General features: G+C 59.7%; 2 protein-coding genes across 3 annotated transcripts; both read left to right on the plus strand.

Moving 5' to 3' along the window:
• On the plus strand, nt 207-21,894 carry ATG4B (autophagy related 4B, cysteine peptidase). 2 transcript variants are annotated; one of them, NM_001190283.1, is given in 13 exon segments: nt 267-290; nt 7,829-7,930; nt 8,054-8,125; nt 9,444-9,542; nt 10,174-10,275; nt 10,704-10,776; nt 12,963-13,042; nt 18,525-18,718; nt 19,098-19,176; nt 19,308-19,453; nt 20,310-20,366; nt 20,680-20,773; nt 21,534-21,629. In NM_001190283.1, coding segments are annotated over 13 exon segments (1,182 nt in total). In that variant the 5' UTR covers nt 267-280; the 3' UTR covers nt 21,608-21,629.
• Nucleotides 21,608-24,086, plus strand: LOC110256926. Its single transcript, XM_021074743.1, has 2 exons — nt 21,608-22,080; nt 23,943-24,086. The coding sequence occupies exons 1-2, from the start codon at nt 21,610-21,612 to the stop codon at nt 24,084-24,086; spliced, it is 615 nt and encodes a 204-aa protein (XP_020930402.1). The 5' UTR covers nt 21,608-21,609.

Here is a 24,238-nt window from a genome sequence, read left to right on the forward strand (position 1 = left end):
CCTGGTGCTCGCCCGCGTCTGTTTCCGCTTCCCCGACGGGTGGCTGCTGGGGTCCTGGGAGGCACGACGCAGGCCTCCCGGGAGTGGAGCGCGCGGGCCCCGGACTCCGTGCTGGGTCCGCCGTACGCCAAGATGGCGGCGGCGCACTTCCGTCGCGTATTTCCGGCCCCGCCCACGCCCGCGCCTGCTCGGCCCGGATTGGCCCCGGTGGCGGCCCGTCGCGTCGCGCTGCGGAACCGTCGGAGCGACGCCGCGCTCAGTCGGCAGCCCTAGAGGGAAGATGGACGCAGGTGAGGGCTCGGCCCGGCGCGGGAGGAACCCGGGCGGTGCTCGCCGGACCCCTCGTAGCTGGGGACTCGTCCGAGGCCTCTCCCGGCGCGGCCTGGCCGCGGGGCGGAGCGGGGCCGCGGGGCGGAGCGGGAGCGGGCGGCGTCCGTGGGAGGCCGGCGCGGGTCTGACAGCCAGTATTTGCGCGTCTCGCGCTTTTAAGGGCCGCCCGCTGCGCGCAGGCGGCAGGTCCCCCGGGCTTGAGGCCGGCTCCGACGACCCGGGGGCAGCTTGGTGGCCGGGACGGGAGGAGGGGCACCAGACGGTGCCGAGGCTCGGCGTAGCCGGTCCGAAAGGGCGGTGGGAGGATGCTTTTGTGTCCCCCGCGAGGAGTTGAGGAAACTAACTCTTGTAAAGTTATGCGGGCAGACTGGAGGCGAGCGGTGTACTCCAGCACGCCAAGGACACGCATTTTTTTTTTTTTTTTAATTCAGTAACCCGTAGGTGATCCAAGCTGTTTCTCTTTTGTGATTGAATAGGCAGGCTGGATCCATCTCGTCATCCCTTAACTTCCCGGGATCCTCATACAAAGAGCGGGGACCAGGGTGGGCAAGTGTGTGTATAGAAAGTGTACAAGTGTATGTACCTGTATATGTGCTCTTTTGGTCTGTTCCATCATGCTGCTGCTCCCGAGCAGACAGCTGCTTAATTTTTGTTGGCACTGTAATTTGGATCTTTGTCCAGTAGCCTTGAGACCATACTTACACTGTGAAAGGCCCTCTTTTTCACCCCACAGCAGAGGTAGTTCTTTCATACTTTGTAAGGAGTGATTTGCCTTCAGGTATCTTCTCATCTGTAAATACTTCTGCTGCTTTAATTTTACCCTTCATCCTGGATGGTATTGTTTTTGCTTCATTTTTCTTTTTCTGGCAGCTGCAATGTAAGTTTATTGACCTCTCAGTTTGAAAACTGGAAGCTGTAGTAGGGACCTGTATGGCCAATACTTTGACAATTTGTGGCATCTTGTCCCTTAAGTGTGTTGGATAGCAGAAAGAAATGGTAGCCCCGGCTCCTGGAAGGTGATGTATTGTGCAGTTGTTTAAAACAGATGAAAGAGTTCCCGTCGTCAGGCAGCGGAAACGAATCCAACTAGGAACCATTAGGTTACGCGTTCGATCGATCCCTGGCCTTGCTTGGTGGGTTAAGGATCTGGCATTGCCGTGAGCTGTGGTGTAGGTTGCAGACATGGCTCGGATCTCAAGTTGCTGTGGCTGTGGTGTAGGCCAGCAGCTACGGCTCCGATTAGACTCCTAGGCTGGGAACCTCCATATGCCGAGGGTGCGGCCCTAAAGAGACAAAAGGCAAAAAAAAAAAAAAAAAAAGATAAAGAGTTTGGCAGAGGTGGGGGAAGGAATAGAATTATGTATTTTTTTAGGTTGCTACCATTTTAGTGCCCAGGACCATTCATTCGAGAGACTTGGCTAAGGTAGAACGCACAGTGTAAAGTTGGTTATGTTACCTTAAACGTGAAATTCTCATGTTAAAATTGGGAGTAGCCACGTGATGATACTCTGTCGGGGCACTGATCACTGCTTCAAAGCAGAAAAGTGTTTGAAGGCCTTTGCTGATGCTAATAAAATGTGTGTGACATTTGCAGGGTGTTGTCAAGAGTTTTTTTGATGTGCTGTGCCCTTTGGGGTGACTCATGGCCCAGCCGCCCTGATCCCTGAGTCCTAGAGGCTCTGCCTTCTTCACCAAATGTTAGGAAGTTCCTGGTGATTTTCATGGTCATTCGTTCAATAACTACATTTATTATTCAGTGCAGGCTTGTGTCTGGCATCGTTCTGACCCGGGGCTAGGGATGTGAACAAAATGGATACAAACCATGTCCTGGGGGAGGTGCCGTTGTGGCTCAGGGGTAAGGAACCTGACTAGGATCCATGAGGGCGTGGACTCTATCCCTGGCCTCACTCGGTTAAGGATCCGATGTTGCTGTGGCTGTGGTGTAGGCCGGCAGCTGCAGCTCCCATTCGACCCCTAGTCTGGGCACCTCCATATGCCACAGGTGCGGCCTTTAAAAAAAAAAGCAAAAACAAAACAAAAAACTTTGTCTTGGCTGACACACTGAACATGACACCCATGGTGTGTTTGGTGGGAGAGTGATGTGGGCAAAGCAGGAGGGGTTGGAGTTGCCAGGATGGCCAGGAAAAGTCTCAGCACAGAGATGAGTGGAACAAGACTCAAAAACAGTGCGGGTGGCCTGTTCCCAGAGCAGCCAGTGGCCACTGTGGCCAGGAGGAGACCCTGAAGGCACAGCAGCAACGTGGCCCAATCGTGGGCCTTGTTGCCTCTTGCTGAGGGCATCTGAATGAGACGGGTGCTTCCGGAGGTTTTGAGAGGAGGAAGGACCTGGCCAGCAGGCTTACTCTGGCTGCTTTACTGAGGCTACAACTGCAGAGGGGCAGCAAATGGTGAGGCCGGGAGACCAGTAAGGAGGCTGTACAGTGCTCCAGGCATGACTCCTCCAAGGCCCAGGTCAGCGTGGGGATGAATTCTGGGTGTGTTTGAAGGTGGAGACAATAGGACCATACAGATAGGAAGTGTTGAGGGCTGGGGGTGGATAGGGACGAGTTTGAGGTGGTGCCAAGGTTCATGGCTTGAGCCGAGAAGCTCAGACCGGGAGGCTTGGAGAGTCTGCTTGGTGGGGAGCTGTTGGGAGTTTGGTCTTGCACGTGGTGACTGTGAGGTCCCAGTTAGACGTCCCTGTTGTGTTGTCCAGGGCGCCTTTGAGTCTGCAGGCCTGGCCGAGGAAGCGCCTGGACCACAGGTAGAGGAGTGCGAGGGCCACTCCGAGTCAGGTCACTGAGGGTCTGAGTGGGGGGAGAAGAGAGCCGGGCTGGGGCCGGCGTGTAGAGGTTGGAAGGCCTTAGGCTGCCTCCCAGACACTGTCCCTCAGAACATGCTGCGGTTGACACTCAGGCACACTCTGCTCCCCGGGGACAGAACGAGTGTCTTGTCCTGGGTCACCAGTGTTTTACAGTGTGTCTGGCTCGTGGTTGATCATGGAAGAAGCAGAACTTGAATAGTGATGACTTAGGCATTTCTGAGTTGTAGGATTTGTGTTGCATGGAAATCCGGTCTCTGGTGTAATGTGTACCCACGGTAGGGGCAGCTCACTGCCGGGCAGTGGGGTTCTGGGGGCCTTCTTTCCAGTGTGTTCACCACAGCAGTGTGTTCTGCTGTCCTGATGCTGCTCAAGGGCCGGCTCTTCTTCCCTTTCCCTCTCCTTCTTCTCTTCCTTTTTTCCACTGAGAACTGAGCCACCAGCATCTTCACATAAACTTGTTGGGTTTTGAAAAAAACGGCTTGCGGACCTGCTACCTATGTTTAAACATAAGCGTTTTCTGAGGAAGGGAAGATTCTTCCTTTTGATTTTACTTATAAAGTATATATACGTGTAGACATTTATAAAGTGTAATCTCAGAAAATAGGAGCATTTTAAGGAAGGATGTTTGAAGTGTGGCACATTACAGTAAGCTCTAGAAGAAACGTAACACTGCTTATTTTCTGCAGTTCTCTCTGGTTGAGTTATATATTTTTTTTCTTTCCTTTTCTTTTTTGTTTTTGAGGGTCACACTCATGGCATGTGGAGGTTCCCAGGCTAGGGGTTGAATGGGAGCTACACTTGTCAGCCTACACCACAGCCACAGCAACATCAGATCTGAGCCATGTCTGTGACCTAGCTCATGGCAACGCCAGATCCTTAACCCAATGAGCGAGACCAGGGATTGAACCCGCAACCTCATGGTTCCTAGTTGGATTTGTTTCCTCTGCACCACAACGGGAACTCCTTCTCTGGTTGAGTTATGGTGTTATTGAGACTAAGTTATCTGATGACGTTTGTTGAGTACAGCTCACCATTTTTCTGTCATCTTAATAACATTAAATTGAGACATTTTGTAAAAAGGAATTGCCAGCAGTTCCCGTCATGGCACAGTGGTTAATGAATCCGACTAGAAACCATGAGGTTGCAGGTTCGATCCCTGGCCTTCCTCGGTGGGTTAAGGATCCCGTGTTGCTGTGGCTGTGGCGTAGGCCGGCAGCTGTAGCTCCGATTTGAGCCGCAGTCTGGGAACCTCTATATGCCGCGGGCGCGGCCCTGGAGAAGACAAAAAAAACAAAAAGGGTGAAAAGGAATTGCCATGCTGTTAAAGGGCCTTCTGCTTCCTCTTCTGGGTGTGACCAGGGACGTCATAGGGAGCAAGACGTGGAAAATCAAGCGTCTAGAACCCGGGTGACCAGATGGGAAAGGCACTTCTAAAAGGTGGACAGTGCTGTCTGTCCTGCTTCTCCTGTCTGTTGTCTTATTTCAAATTAAAATCATTACCTGGGGGTCTAAGGACTGGCGTTCTTTGGGAGTTTGGAGTCCTTTTAACCCAGGAGGTGTGTAAACTTCAGAAACGAAATGCCAGCAGATGTGAATTGGAGCTGGTCACTCCGAGGACGGAGTCAGCAAAGGATCCTCAGAGGGGGTCTCCTCAGCCTCATGAACCTTAGTGGTTGTGAACCTGGTTTGGGGGGTTTTAATTTTTATTTTAATTTTTTATTATTCATGTATTTTTTGGCTGCACTCGCAGCCTGCAGAAGTTCCCAGGCCAGGGACCAGACCCGAGCCACAGCAGTGACAGCGTGGATCCTCAGCGCCTGGGTCCCTGTCGCCCAGCCGGCCAGGGCTTCTCTGGTCTGAGCACAGTGGTCACGGGGACGGCAGGCGCGGGCTGCGCGGGGCCGTCTTCCCTTCCTCCCGGCCGTCAGCGCTGAGAGCCAGGGGCCGGGCCGGCCCCCACCCCGGGCCCGGAGATGGGGCCCCCACCCCGGGCCCGGAGACGGGCCTGTCCTTGGGGCTTGGCGTGAGGAGAGTCAGTTCCCAGTTGTCTCCACCAGGTAGCTCCTGCATTGGGTCCTCCCCAGGTCACACCTCCCTGGGTGCTGCACTTGCCTGGTTCTACAGTGTGGGGTCTGTGTCTTCTGCGCTGTGCGTCCTGCTGTTACCCGTTTCACCGGCCCCGAAACGTGCTGACTGTCACCACCCAGTAAGGATCCAGGTTGTTCACATTATTGACGTGTTTCTTCCTCCCGAGGGACCCCCTGCCTCATTGGGGGGCGTGACTGGGCGGGTCCAGACCCCTGGCTCCCGGCAGGGACAGGGAGCAGGGTGCCATCCCAGGACGGGCCTCTGGAGGTGTGCGGGCGCTGCTTCCTGCTGGCTCCATCCCCTTGGGCGCCTTGCCCAGTAAAGAGTCTGCGGCTGCACGAGACGGGCACTGCTCTAACTTAGTAGTGCCTGTGGCTGCCTTCCCTCCGAAGCTGGCTTTGCTGCCTGGAAAGCTTGCTCGTTAACCTGGGAAATGGCCTGCCTTCCGCTTGGCCTTCAGGAGGGCCGCGCTCCTCTTCTGTCCTCGTTGGCTTGTCTCCATCGTCACTGTCCTGTCCTGCGCAGAGTCCTGAGGCAGCACAGGGCCTGCGGGCTCAGCCTTCCAGCGTTTAGAAGGCGTGTTTGCCTTCAGTGAGGAGCTGTGGCCTTAGAGGGTCTCAGTCCAGGGGGATGCACATTGTTGTCGGTTGAAATCAGACAGTCCTGCTTACATGCTTTTCTTGGGGAGTGAGCTCTGTGGGTGTGCGTGTAAATGCTGGTTTAGGCCTCGAGGGCAGTGCTTTCTGAAGAGGTGGTGGCTTTGGAGAGGTGGCGCCAGCACAGGATGCTCAGCTCCTTGAAAAGATAGAAGCTCGATTCATCCCAGCTCTGTTTTTATAATCACGTGCGGAGAAGAGCAATCTTATGTCGAGAGGGGAGAGGGAAGTTTTGGTGTTAAATCACTCCCCCCCCCCCACCCCAAGACAGCTTGGGAGTCAGCTGGGTGTGGAAATCCGGACAAGGCAGACAGGGTCCCTGCCTCACACCCAGGCACTCCGGGGGCTCAGGACAACTCTGACCCTTAGGGCTTCAGTGGGGAAGAAGGGAGAGCTGGCTCAGGGTTCCCAGCAGCTCGACTCGCTAAGTGGCAGCCTCGGGCCTCTGCTGCAGTGGGCCTGTTAGTGCAGTGAGCGCTGCTTTCCCGGCGCTGCAGCTGGGAATTTGCTGTGCATCCAGTTAGGCCTTTTGGACGCCGTGGAACTGCTCGCCTTTGAGCTGCCGTCTTGCGTTCTTGACATTGGTGACCCCGGCTGACCCGGAGCCCTCTGTCTGCAGCGTCCTGGTGAGCACCTTGGGGGAGGGTCTCAGGGGCACAAGCTGTGCTGCAAAGGACATCCTGTTATGTGTCCCTTACTTTAGGTGGGGGCTTTCCACACCCAGAGGTCAGGGTCCAAGCTGGGGTTTGAGCCCCGGGCTTGTGAAGAGCCAGCCCCCTCCCAGGGGTGGTATGGGAACCCCCAGGCGCACCTCGGGCTCTGGAGCAAGTGCTGGCAGCAGAATGCTGGGCCTTTTGCCGTTGGGCGGAGAAGAATGAGGCGCGCCACGGGCGGGGTGATCCCATCACAGGTCGGCACTTAGACTTCTGCAGAGAGAGACCTTGTTGGGCGCGAGGCTGTGAATGGTTCGTACATCGTGTCGCCTTTGGGGTTTTAAAGTAAGGAGCATATGCTGTTTTTACTTTTTTGTGTGCCATGTGATACGGTAGGGTTATTGTTGAAACGTAAACTCAGATGTGGGAGAAACTCATGATATTTTTGATTTTCCCAAGAGTTGAGTGGAATTGCAGGTGAGGGGCTGGGGCGCTGTGGAAGCTGGAGAGGTGGAGTCCCTGGAACACAGCATGTGCCCCTGGCCTCGCCGGCGGCAGCTGTGCTCTGGCGTGTGGGGCCTGTTGTGGGGGGGTAGGGGGTTCCTCTGCTGTGGCCCCTCCCTCCAGCTTCTTGGTGGAAGCAACACGAGAAGATGGTGCTTGAGTCCTGGCGGGCCCGGGAGCTGGCCGTGGCCCTCGGGATGCAGCCCTTGATCTCCAGTTCTCAGTCCCTGGGGACTTTGCACTGCAGTTTGTCGTCCCCCCCCCCCCCCCCCGTTTCTGGAGGTCCATGTGCCACCCAGGAGTAGCACCCTGCCCCTCTGCAGCTCACCACTCCTAACCAAGAAATGGGGGTGAGCTGGAACCCCCACTGTCCGGTGTTCCTGGGCCCTGAAGCATCCGGCTCTAGCACGGCGGCTGTGAGACCTTGTGTGGCCTCCTTGTCCCAAGATAAAGCTGGCGGGTTCCTCTCTCTCTGCCCTTCAGGTTTTAGTCTGACACGGTTAAAGGTGTCTTTTTGTTCTCCTCTCTGTCCCCTGGGCCTGGCCCCCAGCTGGGCTCTCAGCCTCGGGTCTGCAGATACTCTGGCTTCGACCCTGAAGGGGCACAGGAAGCTGGTGCAGAGTTGCTGCTGCCCAGCCCGAGTCTGGTGTTGCGAGTGTCGTGTTGAGGCGGCTCTGAGATGCAGAATGCCCTGGGGGGGCCTTTGTGCAGAGATGCTGGCAGCGCTCTGTGGCGTGGGCAGGTGAAGTTACAGGCCTGTCATTGGTCCACAGCTACTCTGACCTACGACACCCTCCGATTTGCCGAGTTTGAAGACTTCCCCGAGACCTCGGAACCTGTTTGGATCCTGGGCAGAAAGTACAGCATCTTCACAGGTAGCGACCCTGCACGTGGCCGCAGCGAGGCTGGGTGGTGATGGATCACCTCCTCGCTGTCACGTGGTCCCTCAAGACTTAGGGCTGCGTGTGCCCTTGTTTGTTCTTTCGTGTGCCCTCCAGAAAAGGACGAGATCTTGGCTGATGTGGCGTCAAGACTGTGGTTTACGTACAGGAAGAACTTCCCGGCCATTGGTGAGTAGCGTCGTTACAGCGAGGAAGGCTCAGGCTGTAGTTTTCACTCAGCGGGTCAGGCCCCGGCACTTGGTTTGGCCCTCAAGAAACCCTAGTTAAGTCGGCCAGCTGATGGCAGCTGCTGGGGGCCTCATGGCTCGGAGCCAGCATTGTCCCTGGCTCGAGGACTTCCACATGCCTAAGGTGCAGCCAGAAACCACAACACCAGGTGGGGGTCTGGGCCCTGGTTGTGGCAGAGCTGGAGGCCCCATCCCGGCTCCCGAGTTGCACTGAGGGCGGTGCTTTTTCTGACTCTGAGCGGCAGCTTATTGGGGGCCTAAGAGGAGGAGCTGCAGGAGGTCGCCGTGTCCCGAGGTGCCGACCCGGGCAAGGCTGCTGGGCACACTTGCACTGCGGGCCATCGCTCTGTATCTTTGTCTTGCCCTTAGTCCAGGGGCTGGAGGGCAGGATGGCAGGGAGGCGCATCCCCTTGAAGTGGCTCTCCCTGCTGTATCCAGGCAGGGCATGGCGGGGACCGGCTCTGGGCCTGACCTCTGCTAGTTGGAGGACTCAGGACCAAGAGAGGTGGCCCCTCCTTGGTGGCTGGTTCGGCCTCTCCTGGAAGTGGTTCTGTCTGTCGCCAGCACGCGACGTTCGGGAACACAAAGGCAGGGATGTGGTCCCTGTCACCGGGGTTGGCATTGGGGGGTGGGGCTTGTCGGGCTGCTTGTGGAACAGGCAGGTGGCTTGGCCAGCGGGGCAGGCTGTGCGGTGCCGGAAGGTCAGATTCTGAGCTGCGGGAGGTGGACGAGCCGGAGGGCAGCGCTCTGTGGGTCCCTGTTTTATCCCAGGCCCCGTGGAGACGGCCGTGTGAGGGCCCTTTCTGCAATCAGCTCTGCGGGCTTCCCTGGTCCCACTGCTGCCCAGGGGCAGCGCGGCTGGAGCCCTGGCCACCGCGGCTGGAGCCCTGGCCACCGGGGAGGGGGGCTGGCCTCGGGTCTTCCTGGGCGCGGCCTGGGGGCTGGAGGTGCTGGCATTTCTGCGCTTACTCGACCTGGCATTTTCTGCCGTAAGAGGCTGAGCATCTTTTCATGTGTCTGGACATTCGCATCCCTGTGCCCCGTTCACAGAAGTGGCTCGTTTTGTGGGGTTGGGCAGTTCGCCTCCCTGCAGACGCAGCTGGGGGTGTGTGGGTTCCAATGGTGTGTGTTGCCTGGGACGGAGGTGACGCCTGCAGTGTGGCACTGCCTCTGGCATGTCCCTTGATGCCTCCTGCTGGCTGGCTCCTGGCCTTGGTTGGCCTTGGTCTGACACCGAGGGCCTCTCTCTATCACGACAGGGGGGACGGGCCCCACCTCGGACACAGGCTGGGGCTGCATGCTGCGCTGTGGCCAGATGATCTTCGCCCAGGCTCTGCTGTGCAGACACCTGGGCCGAGGTGAGTCCTTGCCGGGGACGCCCACATTCTCGGGGACAGAGAGCCAGCAGGGCGAGGGGTCAGGGAAGGTGAATCACCATCCAGCACTTTGGGACTCAGGGCTTTCTTGAGTAAATGACCCAGCGGTTTGTATTGATTTTAAAAAGTGACTTTAAGAAGTTCCCGTTGTGGCTCAGTGGTAACGAATCTAACTTGTATCTGTGAGGATGCAGGTTCGATCCCTGGCCTTGTTCAGTGGGTTAAGAATCCAGCTTTGCCGTGAGCTGTGGTGTAGGTTGCAGATGCGGCTCGGATCCTGTGTTGCTGTGGCTGTGGTGTAGGCCGGCAGTTACAGTGCCGATTCGCCCCTTGGCCTGGGAACCTCCATGTGCTGCAGGTGCAGCCCTGAAAAAAAAAGTAACTTTAATGAAATACCAATAAATGTTTTGTCTTTTAGAAATTATTTATAAACTCCTTTCTGGGCGGATTTTTTGATGTGTTGGGGTGTGTGTGTGTTTGAAATCTTGAAGAACGTGGGGTTTTTGGAAGGGTCGCAGAAGGCATGGGTGCATCTGTCTTAAGCATCTTAGAGACGCGAAGGCTTCTTTCTTGTATCTTGGTGACACTGACCTCGCGCATCTGTCTCTGACAGGCTGGAGGTGGACGCAGTGGGAGAGGCAGCCGGACAGCTACTTCAGTGTCCTGCACGCGTTCATGGACAGGAAGGACAGCTACTACTCCATCCACCAGATAGGTGTGTGCCCAGGTGGCTGGGGTGGGCCAGGCCCGCTCAGCCCGGCCTCGCTCGCCCACGGGCTGCGCTGCTCCGCGTGGCATCTGAACGCCAGCGTGGCGGCCTTGAAGGTCGGTGCTCCCCGGGCTCTGGCGGGGGTCTGAAGGCGCCTGGGTCAGAGTCCAGCTTCTGACGTCATGGTTCATCCGCTGGCCGGAAGCGCGGGGCGGACCGAGTTGGCTGACCCAGGCCATGTGCTCAGTCCTGCTGCTCTTTGTCCGTGGGTTGGTGAGGAGGAGTCTGTCCCTCCCGGGGGCCCCTGCCCGAGGCGGGCGCTCTGTGCCGCATCCCTCTACCCCGTGCTGCCGGGACGGCTCCTGTACCAGGTGGTGGGATGGGGAGCAGGAGGGCGGCCGCACACGTGTCCCTCACGGCTCTGTTTCCTGCAGCGCAAATGGGAGTCGGCGAGGGCAAGTCTATCGGCCAGTGGTATGGGCCCAACACCGTCGCCCAGGTTCTCAAGTACGTGCCCGGCCCATCCCGCCCCTTCCCTGGCCAGCAGGGGCCTCTCCCTCCTCAGCGCCCTCAGGGTGCTCCTCGCAGCTGACCAGGCCCAGGGGCGCGGCTGGTTGCTTTCTGTTTGCTCGTTGTACCCGAGTGTAGTTGAGCCCCGTATCGTGTTCCTTGCGGGTGCACGGCAAGGTGAGTCAGTTGTGCACAGACGCTCCTGTCCTTTCTCAGATCCTTTTCCCGTCTAGGTGTCAGGCGGTCGGGTCGGTCTCGCTGGGCTGTGCAGCAGGTCCTTGTCAGCGTCTGCCTCCTGCGCCGTAGCGTGTGTGCGTTCGTCCCAGCCTCCCAATGTACCCCCGCCCCCCGCATTTCCCCTTTGGTAACAACGTAAGTTTGTTTTCTGTGTCTGTGAGTTTGTCTCTTTTGTAAATAAGTTTACTTGTATCCTTTTTTTAGGTTCCACCTATAAGTTATATCATAGTTATCTTTCTCTGATGTCCTTCACTCGGTATGATGATCTCTAGGTCCATCCATGCTGCTGCAGATGGCATTCTTTGGTTTTTATGGCTGAGTAGTAGTCCGTCGTACACACACGTGCTAGATCTTTTATCCACTCGTCTGTCGATGGACGTTTAGGTTGTTCCCGTGCCTTGGCTGTGAACAGTGCTGCAGTGAACGTAGGGGTGCGTGTATCTATCTCCTGGGATAGGTGCCCAGGAGTGGGATTGCTGGGTCATGTGGTACTTCTACAGTCAGTTTTTCGAGGCATCTCCATACTGCTTTCCATAGCTGCCTGTCGTACCAGTTCACAGTCCCACCAGCAGTGCAGGAGGCTCCCTTTCCTCCACAGCCTCTCCAGCATTTGCTCTTTGTAGCCTTTTGACGCTGGCCCTTCTGGCTGGTGTGAGGCGGTGGTGGTTTCGACTTGCGTTTCTCCACTGGTAGCCGCGCTGAACATCTTTTCGCAACGGCCCCGTGAGGCAGAGCTTGTGTCTGAGGAGATGCGCACCCTTGCTGTGCGTGCGTCTGGACGGCGCCTGGGTTGTGCCTCTGCTGCTTGTCTGTCCCTTCCCATCCCTTAGGGGCGAGTCCGATGGCCTGGGCGGTGGAGCCTGAGCAGGGGGGGCAGGCCGCCTTCCTGTCCCTCCTGCCCCCTCTGTCCCCGTTGCCAGTGCCCCCTCCCGTGTGGGAGCACAGTGTGCTGGGCGCGGCCTTGGTTGTGGCTTCGGCCCCTGTCCATCCAGATGCTCCTCACGGTGCCCCTCAGACGTCCAAGGCCCAGGTGACCGAGCCCAAGCCCATCTCCCACCGCAGCCCGTGGGTCCTTGGGGCACAGCAGTGCCACCCTTCCCAGAGCTCAGTCCCCTCGCAGGTCATGCCAGACTCCCACGGGTGCCCAGACTCTGCCCAGTACTGCTCACCCCACGCCCCGCCCTGGTCCAGGCTGCCCCTGGCCTCCTCCTTGGCCTGCCTTCTCTCCTTTCCATCCTAGCGTCTTTCCACAGCAGCAAGGTCATCTTTGTAGAATACAGGTGGGCCTCTGTTCCTCTTCTGCTCGGAGCTGTCCTGGGGCCTCCCCACTGGCACCAGGGAGCGCTGCAGGCACGCGCCGTGCTGTCCCCTGGAGCCTCTACCCCCAGCACTCCTGGCACTTACTGTCCCATGAGATCACTTCCGTGGGACGTCAGCCTCTCCAGGGACTGCTTTGTGTCCCGGCGCTGGGGATGGTCCTGGCCCTCGGACAGCTCGAGGTGGGGGGCCAGGGGGCCTGTGCAGCCCCGCAAGGGCAGGGGGCAGCTGCTCAGGCCTTCCCTCCAGGAGGTCCGCTCTCACCAGGGGAGCCCCTCCTTCCCATCCCGTTCCCGGAGTCCCCTCCGGGGCCCTCCCGTCCTGCTTTCGGGTGCATCTGCTCTTCTTTAAGGACCTTACTGCTGGGCACAGTTGCTCACTGCCATGGTGACTTCCAGCTGTGCCATCTGTCAACTGCTGTGGGTCCTGGGGGATAAGCTGGGGCCGCGCCTGCCTCAGAGTCCACGGAAGTGCCGGGGACCTGGCTCGCGTTCTGATGCCCACCCGCGTGCCAGCCTGATCAGGAAGGGATGCCCCCAAGCAGCTGCCATGGCAGCCTCTCCGTCCACAGCGGCGGCCGGGGGTCGGGCCTGAGGCGTGGGGCTCACCGCCGTCCTCCGTCTCCCTAGGAAGCTTGCCGCCTTCGACACCTGGAGCGCCTTGGCCGTGCACGTCGCCATGGACAACACGGTGGTGATGGAGGAGATCAGTAAGTGCCTCCAGGGGCGGCCCGTCTCCGCAGCTGCGCCACCCGGTGCCCCGCACGTGCCGTCTTGGCGTCTGCTGCACACCACTGGCGCAGGTGTGGTGGCTCAGGCCTCGGGGGGGGCACTGGTGCCCGCACAGGCAAGGCCATGGAGCGGTACCACTGCACACGGTGTGGGGTGGACAAGGACCCCCCCCCCCCCCCGTCCTCTTTCTGGCGGGTCCCTGAAGCCCTGACGGCATCGGGCAGGTGCACAGCAGGGCTCCTGTGGCCAGCAGCCTGCAGTGAGTGGGTGTCGAATCCATGCTTTGTGTTGCGTGATGCCCCCAAGCTGACAGAACTCGTTTCATACATCATTAAATTATTGCTCAGCAGCACCTTTTCCCAGAGACGTCTCCAGAGCTGCCTCCCCTCCGCTTCCATCGACGTTCCACCCAGAGGCGGTTGCCCGGGATCCTGTTTTGCCTAAGGAAGCCCTTGAGAGCGGGCCTGGAGTGCGAGCCTGCGACTCCCTGGGGCGATGCGGCCAGAGTGCCCTTCCCTTTTCTTCATCGCGGGGACGTAGGGTGACAGCATAAAAGCTGGGTGCCAGGGTGTGACCCCTTGATGCAGAGCCCCATGGATTTCGGCGGCTATGGGCGCCCGCACGGGCTCCCAGCGCTGGGACTCCTGCCCCCTGAGCTGACTGGCTTGGGACTGCGGCTGGGAGGATGTGTTTCTTCTTTCTGTCTTTTCCATGCTCTGTTTCATGAAGTTTTTGTAAAACGTTGGAAACTTGCAGAGCATACAGCAAAGGGAGAAAAATGGTTTGATTTTCTGCTCAGAAATAACTCATGTTAACTTTTATGTGTACTTCCTTTCAGTGCTTTTTGTTTTTTAAAAAATACTTCGTGGAGTTCCCATAGCGGCTCAGAGGAAACAAACCCAGCTAGGAACCATGAGGTTACAGGTTCGATCCCTAGCCTCGCCCAGCGGGTTAAGGATCCGGCGTTGCCGTGAGCTATGGTATAGGTCACAGATGTGGCTCGGATCTGGCGTTGCTGTGGCTGTGGTGTAGGCCGGCGGCTGTAGCTCTGATTAGACCCCTAACCTGGGAACCTCCATGTGCCACGGGTGCGGCCCTAAAAAGCAAAAACAAAAACAAAACGAAATAAAAACCACTTGGCGTCATAAGCATTTTCCCGTCTGTGGAAACATTTGGCTGTTTCACCTCTGGCTACACAGCACTCTTTCTCTCTCAGCTCCTTTTCTCCTATCTTTCCTCACCCGCCTCAGGGGCTGGTCCAGGCACTTGTCCAGCCCTGGCTTTAGCCTGGAGGGCTGGTTGCCCGTTGCTGTGGCCAGGAGGGGCGAGGGGCTGCTCCTTTCCAGAACCTCCAGCCCCCTGGAGGACGTGGTGCTGACGGGGGCCTGGAGGCACCTGGACGTGGGCTCCTTCTGTTCTGGGGGTCCCGGGGCCATCGGAGGCAGTGCTGCTGGAGCTGTGACAAGACGTGAACTTGGGGGGCTTGTCTGGGGAGAGGCCCGTGGCTGTGGCCATCATGCTCCTTCCCTAAGGCAGGAGGGTGTGTGCCCATCACAGGTACAAGGGGGGGTGTCTGACGCCCAGATTTAGGATAAAGAGCTTTGCAACACGACCCACAGAGACTCTGGGGCTGCGAACGGTGCCCGAGGTCTCACATTCGGCTTGGGGAGGTGTCAGAGCCTGTCGTTAGGCTTTTGGCTTCAAGGCCCAGGAACGGCACCGAGAGCTGCAGTAAGCACAAGCCAGCAGGCTTTCTGGTCCACGTCGGAGGTGTCCACGCTCGTGGGCTTAGCGGGGAGGTGAATGGTGGACGGGCAGGGGCTTTCCTCCCTGGTTTTCTCAGCTGCTTGCGGGAACTGGCTCAGGGACAGACCCCTGCTATCAGGTCTCTCCAAAGCCCCCTGGGAGCGCCGCCTGCTCCTTGGGACACCCCCCCCCCCGCCCGACCAGGACCAGCCGGGCCTCAGTGTCCGTAGGCTTAGTCCTGCATCAGCCCCATGGACAACAGGAGCCAGGGAGCCGGGCAGAGGTTGCGGGCGAGGAGGGCAGTCTGACCCAGTCAGGCAGGCGCGGGAGCCACGAGTGCTGAGAGCAGAAAGGGAAACCTGGGGAAGCTGAGCAAAGCGCAGGCCACTGTGGGTCCCGGTTCACGAGAGCAGGACAGGTGGACGGTGGCGGCACAGGAGGAAGCCCGCGAGCCGGAGGAAGAGCTCTGTCTGCAGGACCAAGCCCTCCGGGTTGTTGGGTGGCAAATGCGTAAATGTCCCTGGTGCCGCTTCCACAAAGATAAAGACTTTGATGGCGTCCAGTGTAGTGATAGTAGCACACGACCGTGAGGAAGGGCGGGCACACTGGCTCCAGCCACCTCCTCCTCCGGCCGTGCCTGGTGTGGCCGGAAGTGTTCGGAATTCTGCGAGGGACCGGGGTTCGTGAGGCTGGAGGTGAAGACACTGGTTGTCACTGCTGGAAAAGTAGAGAATTCAGACACGTGAACAGTGTCAAGGGGGCCTGAGACTACAATAGGGGCCCGATTCTGTAGCCAGAAACCCACCCCTGGTTAACAAGATGCTGTGTGGGACGGCACACGAGGACCCCGGCCCACGCTCGGCCAGGACAGCTCTGACCCCAGAGGGGCCATGCTTGCAAAGAGCCCCCGCGTGCGTGAGGCGAAACTGTAGTAAGTTAAGAGAGTATACGGCAGACGAGATATGGAAAAAATCAAGTTACAGGAACTCAGGTAACAGTAAGAGAGTCTTTTAAAGGGTTCATGGGACATTTATATAAACCAGTGCAGAACGGTAGGAAACAGGACAAAATCCTATTACCTAGACATTTCAAACTTGTCTTAGCTTCTGGGTCCAAAAAAGTCAAGGTTATGGATTATATACCGGAGTCTGCTGTGTACTGAACTCAGGAGAAGGCCCATACTGTTCATCCTGGTGCACAGATAATAAAAAGGGAAGACGAATGAAAGAGCAGTGCTCCCCAAGAAGTTAGGAAAACAACAGCAAAATTAACTGAAGACATTGAACAAGGATGGCGTTCAGACAGACAAATGCAGAGAACAGTGGGTTTTTTGTTGGTTTGTTTTTCTCCTTTTTTGGCCACCCTGCCCCTGCGGCAGGTGGAGTTCCTGGGCCAGGGTCAGATCCCCGCCGCTGTTGTCACCTAAGCCTTAGCTTTGGCAGCGCCGAGCCTTAACCCACTGAGCAAGGCCAGGGATCGAACCCACATCCTCAGGAATACTAGTTGGGTTCCTAACCTGCTAAGCCACAAGGGGAACTCCTAGAGAACAATGGTTTAAAAGAAAAAATGGTAGAACAAGTACGTTCTAGACTGGCTCTTTGAAACAATAATGGGCAGGTTGCCAAAATGGAGAAATGAAAAAACCCAGAAATCTGTGTTTAGAAGTTAGAAAGTAAGAGCCAACCTGGATGTGGGATTTGCCCCCAGTTCTGCGATGCCCACCCTTCTCAGCTCAGTTCTGACACCGTCTCCAAACCTGGGGGTGGGTAGCTTCAGATCCGCGGTTAGGGCGGAGCCACAGGTCCCTCCCCCTCCCAGCTCGAGGCCCCAGTCACAAGGCCGGGTTGTCCCCTGTGCTCCTGACAGACTAGGTGGGAGGCTCCTTCGGCCCTCTCCACAGCGGTCTTGGAGGACTCGCAACACGTGGCAGCTTTAAGGCGTGTTTTCAAGGAGCGGCCAGCTGGAGGGCGCCAGGACAAGGCGTGCGGGGGGCGCCTGGTCCTTGCGGGTTCATGGAGGGCTGAGGACCAGGTCATTGGCCATCAGCGATGGAACGCAGCCTGGAGGTTGTGGGGGGGCGCTCTCCTGGCCTCCAGCCCACAGGCCACCCCGTTGACACAGCAAAAGACGCGTCTGCGGTGCTGATCACTCGGGGAGCCCGGGGTCTTAAGCCCTGTGCCGGGATGGGGAGGAAGACCGGATGCATTTCTTCTTGGGACGTCGTGGGAAGGTTAGGTGGCCCGAGCCCCTCCAGGCCCGGGCGCATCACAGCCGAGCCCTCGCAGCCGGCCTCCGCGGCCACAGGCTCTCCCACGCACCGGCTTCCTCGCCACTCCTCCCTGTGAAGCTGCACGCCTGGCGCTCTGGCGGGACAGGGTGGGTGATGGCAGCTAGTCACCCACCTTGGCAGCCTCCCTTAGTCTGGAACATTCTCCCGGCGTTTTTCCTGGTTTTTCGCCATGTTGGCATTTGTAGACAGTTGGGTAGAAGGTCCCGCACTCGGTGGACTTGTTTCTCGCGATGAGGTTCAGGTTAGACGTGACCCAGAGTGAGAGCGCCTGGTAGCCGAGTCCCCTCAGGGAGTCCAGCAAACTGCTCGGGTCCCCTTGTGCTCCGGGAGTGGCCGAGGGCGAGACGTGCTGCCTGGGGCTGAAGGGCGGTGTCTGGGGTGGCTGTCCCGGCCGGGCTGTCTCCTGGCCCTCTTCTCCTGTTTCCTTTGAAAAACCCATTTTGAGAGCCAGTGAATTCACGGGTTCGTTGTGTTTCTATCCCAGGTGTTAGCCCTCGTGGTCCCATCACCTGTCCCGAGTCTGCTGGTTCTCTGACACGCTCCTGTCGCTTCTGTGGTTTTCACGTGTCCTTCTGGCACTAAGTAGACGTGGACTCACCCTGGCCTTCCCGCCTGCGGTGGACTCACGGCTTGCCAGGGAGCCCAGTTCTTTCCATGGGAGGGCATTGAGGAACCACAGGTGGCAGCTGTGTGCTTGGAGCCCCCCGGGCCCCCGGGGCCCCTGAACCCTGTCGTTAGTCTGCTTCCTGAAGGTCCACAGTGTGCTTGGGTAGACGGAAAAGGAAGGAGAAGCGTTACAAATCCCTGATGCTGTCCTTGCTGAGCGGGACCCCGGCCCCCGGGGTCAGTGCTGCATCTCGCTCAGCTGGCGGCTCCCAGGTGCCCTTTTCCTTATTGCCTCTGAGGTGCGTCATTCTGCCCACCTGCATTATTTCACAGCAAAAACTTAAAGTTGAACACACATGAGAAATGTGTGATTTTTTTTTTCCCTGCAGGTGTCAGGATTAGTCTTTTTTGGTTTTGGTTTTGGTTTTTTTTTTTTTTGTCTTTTGAGGGCTGCACTCACAGCATATGGAGGTTCCCAGGCTAGGGGTCTAATCGGAGCTACAGCCACCGGCCTACACCACAGCCACAGCAATGCCAGATCCAAGCCATGTCTGCGACCTACATCACAGCTCACAGCCAATGCCAGATCCTTAAGCCGCTGAGTGAGGCCAGGGATTGAACCCGCAACCTCATGATTCCCAGTTGGATTCGTTTCCACTGTGCCATGATGGGAACTCCTCCTTTCCACGTTTGATTATAGGTCAAGCACTTGCTTTTTTCTCCCCGTTTCCTGTTACGGTGTAAGTCCGTCCCCGTTTCTTTGGGGTGAACTTGCGCCTACTCTGTTCAGCCCATGAACGCGTGTCTCCCTTTCTCAGGAAGACTGTGCAGGAGCAGCCTTCCTCGCGCGGGGGCTGCAGCCTTTCCCGCAGATTCCGACCGGCACTGCAACGGCTTTCCTGCCGAGGCCGAGGTCGGCCCCAGGCCGGTGCCGTGGAGACCCCTGGTGCTGCTCATCCCGCTCCGCTTGGGGCTCACGGACATCAACGCGGCCTACACAGAGACCCTGAAGGTGGGTCTGCGTGGCCCGCTGTCCCTGCCCATCCCCCCCCACCCCGACTGCCCTGCCAACTCCTGGCCTCAACCTGGGCAGGTCTGGCTGCCCCTCCGGGGGCCGCTGTGCTCCCACCAGCGGGCCCTTCCCTGCCACCACCTCGTGGGCCCCTCTGCTCCTCCTGCGGCCCGGGGGTCCTGCTGGCCTCCCGTCTCCGCATCCGGTCTGCGCTGTGCCGCTACCTCTTCGTGCCCCACTCTGGGTTTCTAGTCCTTGCCTGCACGAGCTGTCAGGACCCCGTCTTCACACCCCCTCCTCCCCCGGCCCCAGTTGTGCCGTCTGTTCCTGAGCCTGCGGGGTGCCCCACGAGCCCTGCAGCCCACGCCTCTCTCCGCAGCACTGTTTCATGATGCCCCAGTCGCTGGGGGTGATCGGAGGGAAGCCCAACAGCGCCCACTACTTCATCGGCTACGTCGGTGAGTCGGGGGTCGGCAGGGCCGGCGGCTGAAGCCGAGGAGGAGGGGGGCGGTCTAGGGCGGCCCCCCACCAGCACGTGGCTTTGGGTGCGGCCGCTCTGGCCCCCGCTGACCTGCTGCCACCCACCCAGGTGAGGAGCTCATCTATCTGGACCCCCACACCACGCAGCCGGCCGTGCAGGTTACTGACAGCTGCCTGATCCCGGACGAGAGCTTCCACTGCCAGCACCCGCCCCACAGGATGAGCATCGCAGAGCTTGACCCGTCCATCGCCGTGGTGCGTCCTGCCCCGCCGCCCTGGACGCGTGTGCTCACTTTAGCATCCTGGCAATGGTGTGGCATTCACGTGGCTGGGAGTCAAAGCACGCCCAGAAGGGTCGGCGGCGTTGGCCTGGGCGTGGCCCCCACCCGCACCACGTCTCCTGGGCGTCTCGGCGTCTTTGCTTTTCGGACCTAATGTGTCTGCAGGGTGGTCCCTGAGAATGAGCTTCCTTGCTCTCTGATGACTGGGCTGGAGGTTTGGGTTGTGATTTATGTAAAACTGCCTGTCAAGATGCATTGGAAAGAGGCCAAAAGCACCCAGGCCTCGTGACGCCCCTGGAGCCGTGTTAACCGAGCCCCGGCCTCAGCGAGGCATTCGGGCCCGAGAAGGGACGTCCCCAAGCCCACTGCCTGAGGGTCTCGCGTCACATTCTGAGGTGGGGGGCTGCTCTCAGGAGCCCATGCGTGAGCTTGTAAGAGTGAGGTCACATCAGAGGGCCAGCGGGGAGCACGGCCTGAACGCTGCAAGCACCATGACCTGCTGTCCTTTCCTGTCCCCGCTTCCCCGTGTCTCTTCTCTTCGCGTGGACATTGCTGCTGGCGGGCTGGGCACCCCAGCGCTCACTCACCACAGACAGTAGCCCTGCGGGGTGTCCCCTCAGCGGCGGGAGGCCGTGCCTCCTATTAGGCCACAAGCGGTGGGCCTGGAGCTGCTAGAGGGTGGGGGTCAAGGTGGAGCCTCAGACCCCCATCCCAGCCCCAGGGGCAGAGGCAGGGGTGGAGCGGTGGTGGGGGCATGGACGGCGGTCCTGGGGGCGCTTGCGGGGGGAGGTCCGGCTCGGGTCCCTGCTCACCTCTGGTTTTTGTCCCAGGGCTTTTTCTGTCAGACTGAGGAAGACTTTAACGACTGGTGCCAGCAGGTCAGAAAGGTGGGTGGGGGTTCCCGTCGCCCTCGTAGGGCAGCAGCTGAAGGCTGGTGGGTATCTTGGGTTTGGGGTCCCTGCTCATCTGGTCTCACCTGGTCCTTGCTTCTGATGCCGCCCTTTTGATCAGAGAGAGCGTGGGAGCCAGACCCTCCTGGGACTCAGCCTGGGACTTCCAGCCCCTGGTCTCGGGGTGGGGTGGTCAGCCTTCTGCGCGCCCCCTCCATGCTCAGGCGGGTCCCTCTGGGCCCAACGGCCCACTTCCCTGTGCGGCCCCTGGGCTCTGCGGGACCCCCTGACAGCTGTGTCTTGCTGGCAGCTATCCCTGCTCGGAGGTGCCCTGCCCATGTTTGAACTGGTGGAGCAGCAACCTTCCCACCTGGCCTGCCCAGACGTCCTCAACCTGTCCTTAGGTGAGTCCCACGCCTGGGGCCACATCTCACTGCCTGGGGAGTGTGGCCTGGGTCAGGCTTCGTCCTCCCTCTGCCTCCCCCAGGGCCCCCGTCAGTTGCTTTGAGCTGTAACGTTTCCTTGAACCCAAGACGTGGTGCCTGTGGTCACTTGCGGGGACCAGGAGCGCTGCTGAGTGTCACCCTCCTCCTGGGCACGTTCCCCCCACGAGCACCACCTGCCAGGCTTTGCAGCGCTGCAGCCCAGGAGCCAGGCGGCTGAGGCAGGCTGTGGCTGCAGGCGGGCTCCACTGCTGAGCCCCACGGCTCAGTGGCTCTGGTCTCACTGGAGGCCACCGTGGGGAGGACGATGACAGACACTGCCTCACGGGGTCAGGGTCAGGTGCCGCCCGGGACTCAGCACAGGTGCCGAGCAGAGGCAGGTGGTCGGGACGGGTCTGGCCAGCGATGTCTGCCCTCTCCCTCTTTCTTGCTCCGCCAGCCCTCACCCGCCAAGGCCCTCGTCCTGGGCTCTGGTCGCAGGCCTGGGCCCTTCTACCAGCTTAGACCCCCAGCCCTGGAGCGGGCACCTCAGCTGGGCAGTCCTGGCACCCTCTGGCCTCCCTCCCCACCGAGGATGCCCAGATTGCTGGGTGCCAGGCAGCCCTGCTCCTGGGGGGTGGGGGGCGGAGGGGGTGCACACGGGGTCCCTGTCCTTTGGCCCGCCCGCCCATAGTGGCCCTTGCCAGGTGAGACTGGTGAGGTTCTATCTTGTTCCTTCCAGATTCTTCTGATGTGGAGCGACTGGAAAGATTCTTTGACTCAGAAGATGAAGACTTTGAAATCTTGTCCCTTTGAAAATGCGGCAGTTTGGGGACAGTCCCACTGGCCCTGCCGGGGCGCCTTCAGAGCCCAGCCCCGCCTCGGGGTGCGGCCACCACATCCCATCGGCCTGGACAGAGCCCGCGCTGCTGGAGTCTGACCGGGAGCGGGGCTGTGCACCCACGAGGGGCCGCCGGCAGAGGCTCCAGCGCAGGCCCCGGCCTCTCGCGACACGGCCAGCCCTGCGCCAGCGCGCCTCCGCCCTGCTTCCTCCTGGGCGCCAGCCTGGGTTTGCTTTGGAATTAAAGTCCTGTTTGAAGTTCTGTGACGGACATGAATTTCTGCTGGGCGAGTCCCCCGCCAGGCTCAGAAGATGCGTGGAACGCTGGCCTTGCCACGGCGAAGCCCCGGCGGGCGCCTCCTTGCTTTGGGAGGAGAGGAGCGGGGCGCCGAAGGCCAAAGATGTGCCCAAGCACGAGACGCGGGACGGCGCTGGCCTGGAGCCGCAGGTGAGGCCCATGTGCTGCTTGCTCCTCGCCCCGGCTTGCGGGCTGGGGCTCCTGCCACCCCGTCCTCAGAACCGCCTGCTGCTGGCAAGGTTTCACCCGAGGGTCGGGTGGTCTGGGGCCAGAGGGCAAAGCTGAGCTGTGTGTGGGCAGGGCCACTGCTCCCACTCGGTGCTTCTTGGCACCGGGAACACAGCCCCCACGCAGGCTCGCATAAAGGGAAGCATAGACCGGGCTCCGGGGAGGTGGTGGCCTTCCCTGTAGAGGGACCGCAGCCCCCCGGGGCTGCCCACAGAAGTTACTTCCCCCGGCTCTGCCCGCCCCTCGTCCCTCGGGGAGTTGGGTCAGGGAGGTGGCCTGGGACACTTTCATTCCTTCCGCTGCGCCACCGCCGCTGGTGGGGCGGGGTCTCACTGCAGCTCCTGCTGGTGCAAGTGGGTGACGTGGACCAGAGGGCTGTCTCGTGTGTTGGAAGCGGCTCGCTGAAGAGCGTTCGTCCTTAGTCGTGTAGTTTGCGATTCTTAACGGCAAATAACAAGTTTCAATAGAAAACAAAGTCAGTCTGTGTCTGATTGTTCCCGGAGCTGTGGTTGGACGTGGGAGGAACAGAGCAAGTGTTTCCTCGACTTGTGGACGGTCTGAGGAGGGACTCGGCAAGCGGGGCCCGTCCTCCTCAGACCTGGCTTGGAACTTGATTTTACGGAGACCTGTAGCTCCCTTTCCTCAGCCTCGGTCGGGGCCGCCCACCCTGCCCAGGAAGCCCTGATGACCCACTCGGCTCCCCGCTTCCTCTCTCTGCCAGCCCAACCCTCCAGGTTGGGTGCAAGGGGGCCAAAGCCAGGAAGACCGGGTACGGCAGCCCGGAGCCGCAGTGGTGGCCTCTAGAAACAGCCATCTCGGCTTCTTGAGCTCTGACGAACCCCAAATGGTGGCTTGAGACAGCAGGCTGACCCTCTCGGGACCTTGGAGGGCAAAGGTCAGCGCAGCTGTCCCCCTGGAGGGCTCACCTTTCTCTGCCCCAGAGGCGTGTGCATCCTCTGGCTCAGCCAGCACCCGTCCCTGCTGACCAGGCCCCTCCCACCCCGTCGAGGGTGATCTGCTTCCCTGTCCCTTCTGCCAGCAGGCACCCTCTTCGCAGGGTCCAGAATCAGGACCAGGGGGTCTTTGGGGGCCGTTATTCTACTGGTCAGTGCCCAGCGGGCTTGATGGGGAGGCCAGTGGGTCCAGGCACAGAGAAAGTGTTCCCCAGGCCATTCCTGCTGCCACAGTGCTGGCTGGACGCTCAAAAACACGCTGGGTTCACTGAAGGAAGTTTAAGTGGCCTTAACCTTGAGGCCTCCTGGACCGTTTCTGCCTCCGCCCCGTCCAGCTGCTGTCACCTGGGGGCCCCGTGTGGCTCTCCCTTGCTCCCCAGTTCAAGTGGCCCCTGACCTGGGCCACGGCAAGCTTACGTCCAGTCCCGGCTCCAGCCTCTGGCCTGGGCCCGGCCGGCTGGCTCCCGTCACCCACAGGGGCGTGACAGCGCCAAGCAGAGGCTCGCTCGCCTGGCTGCCCGCAGCCACCCTGATGCCCTCCAGACCCTGTCTGGTTCTGTTTGCCTCCTGCAGCCATGGCCCTGCTTGTGGGAGAAACCAAAAGGCAGGTTGATGGGCGGGTGCCCGGGACTCGGGGTGCAAGCGGTTGACTCCACGACACCTGCCGCGAGGTCTCTGGGTGGGAGCCAGGCCCTCTTGGGGAGGGGCCGGGGCCGGGGCCGGGGCCGAGCTGCAGTGAGTCCTGTGAATTGACCCTCTTGTCCCTGTCCAAGCACACAGCCACCAGCTCTCCCCGCCCCCCACCGCTGCTTCCCTCTGTCCTTCCTCAAGGCCCAGCTGCGCCCGCCTGCTACCTGTGGACACCGGACCAGAAGGGACCCTGCCTGCAGTAGGGAGCCCGGCCCAGGCACCACCGCCACACAGGACACTCCCGGACACATAGTGTTCCCAGGTCCCAGTCCGACTGTCCTGTGACAGTCACTTCAAACGTGTTGACGCAGACATGGAACCCTCTCGTTCTGATTGGAATCCGGTCTCCTGGGCTCAGGGGGCTGAGACCCTCGGTTCTGCAGACAGGGGACCTTCTGTGGCAGCGTCGACAAGGCGCTGTGCCTGAGTGGCTGAGC

The sequence above is a fragment of the Sus scrofa genome, chromosome 15 (genome assembly GCF_000003025.6).
Source record: "Sus scrofa isolate TJ Tabasco breed Duroc chromosome 15, Sscrofa11.1, whole genome shotgun sequence".
Classification (NCBI taxonomy): Eukaryota; Metazoa; Chordata; class Mammalia; order Artiodactyla; family Suidae; genus Sus; species Sus scrofa.

Bases quoted from the DNA above. Each gene is read 5' to 3' on its own strand.
- ATG4B (XM_021074594.1), top strand. The intron at 7,931-8,053 runs GTAGCGACCCTG...TGTGCCCTCCAG, and splicing joins AAAGTACAGCATCTTCACAG to AAAAGGACGAGATCTTGGCT. The intron at 18,719-19,097 runs GTGGGTCTGCGT...CTCTCTCCGCAG, and splicing joins CCTACACAGAGACCCTGAAG to CACTGTTTCATGATGCCCCA.
- LOC110256926 (XM_021074743.1), top strand. From the start codon at position 21,610: ATGCGGCAGTTTGGGGACAGTCCCACTGGCCCTGCCGGGGCGCCTTCA. The intron at 22,081-23,942 runs GTGAGGCCCATG...TCCTTCCTCAAG, and splicing joins GCGCTGGCCTGGAGCCGCAG to GCCCAGCTGCGCCCGCCTGC.